Source organism: Notothenia coriiceps, unplaced genomic scaffold (assembly GCF_000735185.1).
Source record: "Notothenia coriiceps isolate Sejong01 unplaced genomic scaffold, NC01 NC01_scaffold00026095, whole genome shotgun sequence".
Classification (NCBI taxonomy): Eukaryota; Metazoa; Chordata; class Actinopteri; order Perciformes; family Nototheniidae; genus Notothenia; species Notothenia coriiceps.
Window position 1 is genome coordinate 483,487 of NW_011358796.1, and position 10,609 is coordinate 494,095.

Consider the following 10,609-nt stretch of genomic DNA (forward strand, 5'->3'; position numbering starts at 1 on the left):
CCCCCCCACATCCAGGTTCATCAGTGTGTGTTGTTGACCGACCTGAACAGAGTGTGTTGTTTTTATGGAAGATTTTATTTAATCTGTGGTGACTTTCAGCGTTTGCTTAGCTGAGTAAAAGCCACCTAATGGTTTTATTTGTTATAGAAAGCGCTGGCATCTGATAAAGTAAAACAAAAAAACGATTACAGCACCTGAAAACAATTTAGTTATAATTTCTAAATAAGTAGGAAAGATTCTGTGTTTACAGTCCTCAGAAAACCCCAGATTGAATACATTTTTATTACAAATTCATAAAGAAAACCCAACATCTTTGTGGCATCTTTTATGTCCAAATGTCTTCTTTTTAAAACCCAAGGGCCCGGTTCTGCTCTGAACAACATGCACATAGTCTTCTTTCTTCCTCAAAGACTGGATCTCAGAGTTTTTATACCGAAAATATTTCTCACGTTGACCAAATGAGGGGTTGATCTGGGTAGCTCCATCTGCTCCTCGCTTCCCTTTAGTGCCTTGATTGTTCATAAAAATGTTATGCTATGTGTTCAAATTCATTTGTTTTTAATTACCTTTCATCCTGTCCTATCGTGTTGCCTTTTGCACTTTGTAGCTGCGTTAATGTGGAAGAAATGACTGAAGCATTTTCCCACACTGTCGCTCATTTGTCACTGCTTTTTTTCAAATGTAAGTGAGTCACTGTCGTTCAAAGCTTTGTGTCAATGTTAAATAAATTCAAGAAGATTTTAAACTTTTGCTGTTTGTATTTGCATTTATTGACTGTTATCATGTGAAAAATTGGTAAAACAGTCACTGAGTTTTGGCCGCTGTATAACTCAGTTGGTAGAGCTGCAGGCCAGTTCACTTTTCATATTATTAATACAACAAATAAATCAAAAAATGAATCTACGGTGCTTTGGCTCCCACCACCAACGGTCTCCGGTATAAACAATTACACCAGGTGCCCAACGACGCCTTCAAAATAAAAGCATAAAGAACAAGTTTAACTAATTTAAATAATAATACACTTGGACAGAAAGAAAATAAATGTTTTACCATTAAATAATATAAAGCAGTATATCGCTCCAACAGCTAATATGTTTGGACTTTTACTTAAGGTCTGAATGCAATACTTTTACTTATAGTTTGTCTGCTATCGTGTCACTTTTTTAACTGAACACCTCCGTGTGACCATGTGCAGCTGCATCAATCAGGAAACAGCTAAATAATTTAAGACATGAAGTGAAACACTTCAACAAAGTTGTAGACGTTACTTCAAAATGTTCATGTTTTTTGTCATACCCACAAGACAAAACACGCTTTTTATCTGCAGTCCATGGGTGCCCTCCTCTAATGTGTGACAGACGTGTGTAGTGGCGGATTATTTGTGAGGGTTTTTAACGTTGCTTCCAGTGTTTACCTTACTGCTGCTGCAGAGCTGCACCTCATCCACAGATGGTGGTGATGTGGTGAAGTTAAGTGGTGGTGTGTCACAGGACAGACAGTTTTCCACTTCGCTCTGCCAGCGCTGCAGCACAGGAGACAGACTCCAGCCGCTGCCCTGAACATAAAGACATTTATCTTGGTGCTTTCCTTATATGTCATATTCTCATTATCTCTCTGTGTACACTTATCTGTGCAATGCTGACTTTGACTCCTAATGCTGTTGCTATGAGACGCCCCTACAGGAATTATTAATGGTTTATCTTATGTTCTTCTTCTGCTACTTCCCCTCCTACTTTTTGTTCTTTATCTTTTTCTTTATTGTTTTTTCTACAATCTTTTAGTTAGTCTGTTAGAATTATATATTTGTTCAGCACTTGCATACAGTAGATAAGATCAAATGTCACCTTTTCTTTTTTTCCACAGAAAGGATATAACTTTTTTTTAAATCGGTTCAAGGTCTAACTGCTGTTTAAACCTTCAAGCAAGTAACACTAGCCTAAAACACTATATTGAGTTACAGAAATTCAGTCAGTCCTTGATAATACCATGTTTGATTTTTTTTTTAAGTTCTAAGTAGATATGCAAACATGTTTAGGCTTCAGCATGAGGACAGTGCAAACTAGATAAAGAATAATTGTATTACACAAAGTAGACTAAACAAGTAATATTTCTCTTATCTCAAGGGTCACATGATTTAAAGCAGACAGAAGGTTAAAGTATTTTTTGTTTAATTTGTCTAATTTATCCAATGTGTTTATGTGTCACAAACTGCAAGTTGCTGCTGCCACCTGCTGGACTCATAAATGTAAATGTACAATCTCGTGCTCGCAGAAAATGGAAATAAAATGTTAGAGCGAGAGGCATCGATTCAGATTGTTTGCATATTATGAATTATTTATTATTATCTTTGAATTGATTAATTAATATAGTCTGATAATTGTGTAATGGGACAAAGTTGTCAGTATAGTATTTTAGTACTTCTTATCTTATCTTATCTATTTAAAAAATAGATAAATTGAATAATATTTGGTTAAACAGAAAGTCTTCGTGGTCCCATTATTTATTATTACACCTTTTTGGATTATATTATTATATTATTATTATAATATTATATGGCGCTGATATTTTTCGCTAACCTAACCGCTCCCAGATCAGCGGAACCTTTTATCGGGGTAGGGTTCCGACACGGCCGTTAATATTGTGACACAACCTATTTCCTCCATGCTTGTTTATAACCTAAAGTAGCGTGATTTAAATATCAGTTTATTCATTTGACCGGTTTTTCTTTAAAACATTATTTTAAAATGCTTTATAATAACCTAGAGTGAATTGCGGTGTTTTCTCCCAAATGGCGACGGACGAGTCCAAGTAGACAACAACGTGTATGTTTTTTTTTTCCTTTAGTTGTGGTGTGGACACTTCTAGCAAGTAGGTAGGTTTAAAATAGCACTTTATTACACATAACAACACATAACTTAGAAAGTCCAATAGCTGATCCAAACGGTGATTGTGGTTTTAATCCCTCCAAGTTTTAGGAAACCAACCCAACACCAAACTCAATTCAAATATATATATATATATTTATCTGTATGGTTCTTTATTTAGTGGCAAATATCATTATTAAATCAATACAATTCATGCCTTGCTATTTTTTATTTTAATGTGCCTTATTCGGCATAGGTAATATCCACCAAACGCCACATTATTTTCTATAAATTGTGGTGGGAGAGGTGTTAAATGGTGTTAAATATGAACCTTCTTTCTAACCTTTATTGTTATTTTTATTGTATGCCGAATTGCAAAACGGTGTCCTATGATTAATACAACAACACAAGTCATAATAATGTGCACGTAAACAAGACAAATAAGCGAGGACACATTCATTGATAAGAAACTTGAATTGAGTTTTGCTATAAAAGAGTGAGGACACCATACAATTCAATGAATAGAGTATCAACACATGATAAAAACACAAACCGGGGAAAGATTGAAGAGACAATCAAAATTGACACAAATGATGGGGGCAGGACATATTTAAATATTCTAAAAATAAATAGGGCTTTCTTAACTGGATTTAAAAGTGAATAGCCATCAATCATACTTATTTTATCCAAAAGTATATTATTTAAACTGTCTGCTCTAAAGTTTGCCATTGCAAAGTGTCAAGAGCCGCACTGCATTTTGGGAAAGTTGAGTATGTCCAGTAAGATCACGTGTAGTCCTCAGAAAATTATTTTAGGGGAAACAAAAAATAAGCATTACAGTGACTATAGGCTGATTTGAACAATGTGTTTCCTTCCTGTTCAGTGTGTTTGAATCTTGGATGCCATGGAGGGTCTGGAGGAGAAGCTCAAAGGTTTGTCCCTCGCCCGGCGGTCTCTCCCGGAGGAGCCCACCTACCTGCTGGACGTGGCCCTGCAGCCGGCCGGCCTGCTGGCTGTTTCCTGCTCCAACTTTACCATCCACCTCCACAACAAGGACACTCTGAGCCTGGTGGGTCAGTATCAAGGCCACAGTGGCCCGCTTTGTGGGGTCGTTTTCTCCCACACCTCCCCTGACTCCCTGTACTCTGGTTCTGCTGATGGGACGGTCCGGGGGTGGGACGTCCGCCGCCCCGGGTCAGAAGCGGTTCAGGTGTTTAAAAGCGGCCCGTCACACAACTACTGTAGCTTCGACTTGAACTGCAGCGACACGCTCCTGTGTGCCGGCACCGAGCAGGTGAACGATGAAGACAGCTTCCTGGTTTTTTGGGACGTCAGGAAACCAGGCAGCAAGCTCCTCGGGGTGTATTCTGAGTCGCACAGTGATGACATCACACAGGTAATTCTTGCCTATAACTCTAAACAACTATTTACCTCTGGCCAGCAGAGAACTCACCTCTCTATGGTGTTCTTGAGTTATGAAATTGGAATCTGTGTATGAATTTAAAAACCCAATAAATCTTCTGTAAGTAGCACTTACAAAGAATTTGGCTTGAAGTGAAGCTAATGAAGTAGTACTTAATCTGGTTGGGTTTATAGATAGAAATGTAACTGCAGGATTCTTGCTTTTGAGTTTCTTTCCTCATGGTTAAATGTACTTTAACCATGATAAAAGCGTCAGCTAAATATACATATTTATACAATAAATATATATAATATAATATAATTTACACAATATATTAGTCATGTATTCTGTACCTGCTGTGTTTATTTATTTATTTAATTTCATTACCTTTTCTTATTATGCCTGTTTTTAAATGCCTTTTTAATAATGTATTTATGCTGTATTTGTTCTTAAATGTCTTTTGCTTTTAATCTGTAAAGCACTTTGAATCGCCACGTGCTGAAAAGTGCTATATAAATCAAATTGCCTTGCCTTGCCTAAATGAAATGTAATGTACTATATCTTACCTTATCTTATCTTTAAGGTGTGCTTCCACCCTCGAGAGAAGGACCGGCTGGCGTCAGGTTCCACAGACGGCCTAGTGAATGTGTTCGACCTTAGCCGGGGGGGTGAGGACGAGGCGCTGCTTGCCACCTGTAACAGCGACTCGTCCGCGGGCTCGGTGTGTTGGTCCGGAGCCGAGTTCACCCAGCTGCTGTGCCTCAGCCATGACGAGGGACTTCACCTGTGGGATCTGGGGCAGCTAGACACCGACGAGCCCCTCACCATCTTCAGCACCTCCGACGCCCGTGGCCTGCCTCTGCTCGCAGACGGGGGGGGCGTGGATTACCTGGTGGGGTGCCGGTGGCTGCAGGAGGCCCAGAGGCTGCTGGTGGTTGGAGGGAAGAACAGCGGGGATCTCCACCTGATGGAGTGTGACCATGCAGGGCTTCGTCTGCTGAGGACCCTCGAGGGGGGTCACTCTTCTACTGTGCGCTGCTTCCTGTGGGACGCGGCGGGGGAGGCTTTGTTCACCGGGGGTGAGGACGCTCAGTTGCTGCTGTGGAAACCAGGAGGGGAGGAGCTCACGTCGGGGAAAAGTAAATCCAAGAAGAGCGAATCAGCTTTGAGACTCAAATCAAGGCCGCATAAAAAACATGGCTACCAGAGAGAAAAGAAGGGAGCGTAGCGAAAATACTGAATCTCACTGACTTTACTCCTCTGCCAGATTACAGACTGAATGTCAATGCTAAGGGAAAATATGGTCTCCCAATTTTTGAACTAACCCAATAGATTTGTTCGCAATTGCATACTGACATGACTGCATACTACATACTCAATTTGTATGTACTTAATTCTGGGCTCTATATTTATCTTTAAGTGCCATTAGGTCAAGACTGTTCAAACTGAAGTAAACTCAGGCAATATGCTTTCTCTACACGACATGACTGTTTAAAACATTTCAGATCAAAACTACCGTTGAATTAACATTGTTAAACATCAATGTGAATCAACATTACCTCTCCCACTCTATTCAATATTTTCCAGTGTTATATCAAGGAAAATTGAAATATTTACAGATTCTTAAATATGTTTATACAGTACATCATATATAATGATATGATGTTATTTGTACTGAAATGTCACTTGCCATAATTATTTTATCTAAACGTTAGGTATTCAAACCGTCTTCTCTAAAGTTTGGGCAGTCTTTAGAGCCGCAGTGCATTTAGGGAATTTGAGTATGTCCAGTAAGCTCAGGTCTTATACTCATAAATTCTTGCAATCTACTTCACGGATAGGCTTTTATTACATGCACAAAATCCACCTACTTTGCAGTCTGAAAACACCCCACATCATTTTGACGTCACACCATCTTAGTATGAATAGTATGTTAGTATGCAGTTTTGTGATGTCCAAAGTCAATAGCACATACCAATCCTAAACAGGTTTGGAGTATGAAGTATGTTCACGCTGGAAAAACCAAACTAAGACTCAAAGATTGAATTAAAAAGAATATTTTCCTTCCATGGAGCATACAAAGGTAACAGAATAACAACTCGGAGCCAAACCACAAAGCTCTTGGAAAATGAAAAAAACAAAATAAAAAACAACTTTATATTGGTTAACTTTGTCCGATTTGTTACTTGCCAAATCATTTATACACATCTTGCATACTACATGTAACAGCTCTTGAATACTATCTGAAAAAACAATATACTGTGAATCTTAATATAGTGTACACAGCTGAGGTTTCTCTAATATTTAAAGTTTTAAATAAAAAAAATTCAAACGTTTTAAAGTGTAATTTTGTTCCTGCATCACATCCTGAAAGTGACCGGAGCTGCTCAGCAGGATCGCGCTGAGGGAGCAGCTTCACTCTCAAATAGCAACTAGTGGAATAACGTGTGTGTGTGTGTGTGTGTGTGTGTGTGTGTGTGTGTGTGTGTGTGTGTGTGTGTGTGTGTGTGTGTGTGTGTGTGTGTGTGTGTGTGTGTGTGTGTGTGTGAAATCCTGCAGTGATTGAGGCTTGGGAAGCAACATCTTTTCTCACATTTTTGGGAAATGTATGAAAAATGTGTTTATTTAACACCCAGTTGTAATAAAACAAAACACATTATGAGAGTCATGACTCAAAATTACTTTTAAAGAAAATCCTATTAGACGAGAAATCCATTATTTTTCCACTCATACTATCTAAAAATAAATGCAATTATTTGAGCAGTAATACTTAAACTGGGTTAGTCTTTTCAAGTATCATTAAGGCAGTTTGCTCTTTTTTATGATACCGTTATCACTGATTTTACAGTAACATTTGTGGAAACCAATCTTCAGCTGCAGCTGTACAAATGTATTATACTGGAACTATACCTGCTTTTATGGCTGACACTGTGTAAACGGGTATAATATATCACAAATATATATCTTATTTGGAGAAAAAAATGGCAGTCTCAACTGCAAGTTAAAAAAACGGTCTTATTCTTGACAATAAGATTCAGCATAAAATAAACTCTTGATTTTAGACCAGAATTACCATATTACCGAAGGAAACTGGACTTTATAGAGATATTGTCATGAATTGGGCCTATAAGCATAATTGACAAGTGAATGTGGTTGATGCAACCTTTGTGAAGTGAGGCAATGTGAACTTCACAGATTTCTTTTTTTAAATGTTCTTCTCACACATTTGTGAATATCTTTTTGTGTGTGCAAATGTAATGACTATAATCCTTTACATTTTTGTTTACGTTTTTTCTCTGAATATTAATTTACAGACCTCCCCTGGCTCAGTATCTTTTTTTTTAAACCTACATTGACTGTAATTGCTGTTAATATAAGTATAAAGTAGAAGTTCAAATATAAATAGGCCTACTGTAATAAAGTACAAGTAAGTAAGGGAACACCTTGCCCCCCCCCCTTTCGAGTTCGCCCACGGACATGCCCTAGCATTGGCTATATTCATAGACATGTATGTTTAAGTTATGTAACACTTTTCCTGCTAACATATCCCTCTCTAATCTAGGGGTTTGCACAGAAATCCACTCATCCTTAACACAGCGCTGCAACGTGCTGGACATATAATAAACCATCAATAAAGCCTGGTCGTCAAAGTGCCGGTAAAAAAGTGTAGGAGCAAAGGGCTGGGCCTCGGACAGGTTTAGCCTCATTCCTACACGCTGTGTGTTGGAGACTCCGCGCAAACACACTTTGCGTTCAGCCCCGATATCTCTTTCCTTGTCCCTTCTCCTCTACCTAACCATCAGATGCAGACGCTTGCACTTTGATCGACATTGCCTCTCGTCCAATCACAGCGCTTGACATTGCTCGGGCAGCCAATCGGCCTCGTACGTCGACGTTTAACCCGTCAAGCACGCTACTGTGCGGCTCTGTTATGTGTACCATGGTCTAACCCAGCCAGTGTTGACAATAGGGTGAAAAAGAAAAAGCCCCGAATCATAAACGAGCTAAAGGATAAAACACCACAAATCCAGGGGTTTGGGGAAGACAAGCAATTGAATCAGTAACAGGAATGTAATTGCGTAATCGTTTTTTATACAGCCGTGTTTTGTTATTAATGGGAGTTTGAGGATTATTCCGTTGGAAGGAAAAAGGGTACTCGTGGGTTTGGCTGTTTTCAGGCCAGATTTTCCTGCTGTTTTGCCCGCTGCTGCTGCTTGGGGGGAAAGGCTGTTTTTGCACCGTGCTGGAGGTAGCCTGTTAGCCCCGATATATTTCCAAACATAGGATAAACTCCTCCGCCGCCGTCTCCGTTGCAAAACCCACAAGAGGATCAAGGTAAAGTACTACGATTGGAGAGCTAACAGCCAGTCGGTCGGCTGCAGCTTGTCGGGACTCGGGACGGTGTGTGTTTCCCCGGTCTGTCACTTAGCATTAGCACTGCTCCCCCTCCCCCTGTATTTACATCTGGGATGATGGGTGATCGCCCAAGTCCGCCCAGGTAATGTTATTTTATTAGCATTCATGTAAATATTTAGATTTGATCTAAATGTTGTGTTTTTGTAAGATGCACTGGAAGCTAGTTGGTGGCTAACAAGCTAAAGGCTACAACTTGAGCTAACCCGCGATAGCCGTAGAGCTAACGTTAGCTAGCTATCTTAACATTCCTTTTTTCTTTAATAAAACTGGAGAGCTTTGATACTACGATGAATCGTGTCAATGTCAGTCATATTTAATTGATTTGTGTGCTCTGATGAGACAACTAGCTAACGTTGGAAGCGTTACATTGAGACGCTTTGTAACGGTTAATCGGGAAGCTATCGTTGCTAGCTAGCTGGCTAACGTTGGTGAGGTTATCGCGCTGTCAAGTTTTGAATAATATGCTGCTGCCAGGCCCAACATGGCCAAGCTAACGACACCCCTTCTAAAAAAAAACACTTTTGAACATACATGTGTAGCTGATAAAGGTGTTCGAGAAAGTATTTAGATCTGTTACATAAGTTAACGTACAAATACCACAATGTAACAATAATCTGTTACCAGTAGAAGTCATTCATTGGAAATGTTAATTCATTTAACCAGAGGTGGATGAAGTACTCAGAACTTGTACTTGAGTACAAATATAAGTACCACAGTGTAGGAGTACTGTTACAACTTAAAGTCCTGCATTGGAAACTATACTTTGTTTAACCAGAGGAGGTTCAAGTACTCAGAACTTATCCCTAAGTAAAAGTAAAACAACTACAATGTAGGAATACTGTTATAAGTAAAAGTCATTCATTGGAAATGTTATTTAATTTAACCAGAAGTACTCAGATATTTTACCTTAGTGAAGGTAGAACTAAACAGAGTGTAGAAATATTTTGTTACAAATAAAAGTCATTCATTGGAAACCTTACTTTATTTGGCCAGAGGTGGAAGAAGTACTCAACTTGTATACTTAAGTAAAAATAGAAGTACCAGAGTATAGAAGTACCAGAGTATAGGAATACTCTTGTACAAGTAAAAGTCCTGCATTAAGAATGTTAGTCAAGTACAAAAGTATTAGCATCAAAATATACTTAAAGTACTCATTATGCAGATCGGCCCATTTCACAATAATATGTATTATATGTTTTGATTATAATTATCGATGCATTAATAAGTAAATCAAAGCTAGTAAAGGTGTAGCTAGTTTTAGCTTACTCCAGGTGTAACTGAAGTCTTATTTAATTGTTGATTATATTTCACATCCTTAATCCAAGTCTGCAAAGTAACTAAAAGTACTACATGAATGTAATGATGTAAAATAACATGATTTCCCTCTGAATTGTAGTGGGGTAGAAGTACAGAGTAGCAAAGAATTTAAATGCCAATGTATGTTAGTATCAGGAAAACTTAACTTTGAGTAATTCAAGTAGCAAAAGGTCCCGGCTATCTCTATGCTTATTTATATGATATTATTAAACTGATAATAGATGTTATATCATTTGATTATTATTATCTCCCATGCAATAATGTAAAGCAGGGATTTTACTATTATCGTTAATTGACGGGGAGTTTATTTTGTATTATGTAATTGTTATTTTCATTATGCTTTATCCACGGATTATTCTCTCCTTTTTTGAATTGATCAATTGTGTGGTTTAAACTTACTTCAAATAGTAAGGTTTGTTTTGTCTAATCAACAGTACAAACCCTGAATAAAAAAAATACATTATACATTTAAACACATTCAAAATAAATTCAAATCAACCAAGATTTAATATAAGAGCAGATCATTTAAACAATTTTCTAAAAAGTTGCTCTTATACTGAAACCATTCATATGTGTTCTGTGCACAAACTAGAGCTGTATATGTAGTAAA

At 38.1% G+C, this 10,609-nt stretch overlaps 1 protein-coding gene across 3 annotated transcripts; it reads left to right on the forward strand.

The window, feature by feature from the left end:
- Positions 1 to 2,676: 2,676 nt before the first annotated feature.
- On the forward strand, positions 2,677 to 6,582 carry wdr89 (WD repeat domain 89). Of its 3 annotated transcripts, none has more exons than XM_010783966.1 (3): positions 2,677 to 2,872; positions 3,748 to 4,260; positions 4,850 to 6,582. In XM_010783966.1, exons 2-3 carry the CDS (start codon positions 3,769 to 3,771, stop codon positions 5,492 to 5,494), a joined length of 1,137 nt encoding a protein of 378 aa, XP_010782268.1. In that variant the 5' UTR covers positions 2,677 to 2,872; positions 3,748 to 3,768; the 3' UTR covers positions 5,495 to 6,582. The 3 variants fall into 3 exon arrangements, with proteins under 3 accessions (XP_010782268.1, XP_010782269.1, XP_010782270.1); XM_010783967.1 differs by having other exon boundaries at positions 2,677 to 2,868; XM_010783968.1 differs by having other exon boundaries at positions 2,677 to 2,822.
- Positions 6,583 to 10,609: the final 4,027 nt, after the last annotated feature.

Excerpts from the sequence above, each read along its gene's own strand:
- wdr89 (XM_010783966.1), top strand. The coding sequence starts at position 3,769 with ATGGAGGGTCTGGAGGAGAAGCTCAAAGGTTTGTCCCTCGCCCGGCGG. Across the intron at positions 4,261-4,849 it reads ACAGTGATGACATCACACAG|GTGTGCTTCCACCCTCGAGA; the intron begins GTAATTCTTGCC and ends CTTATCTTTAAG.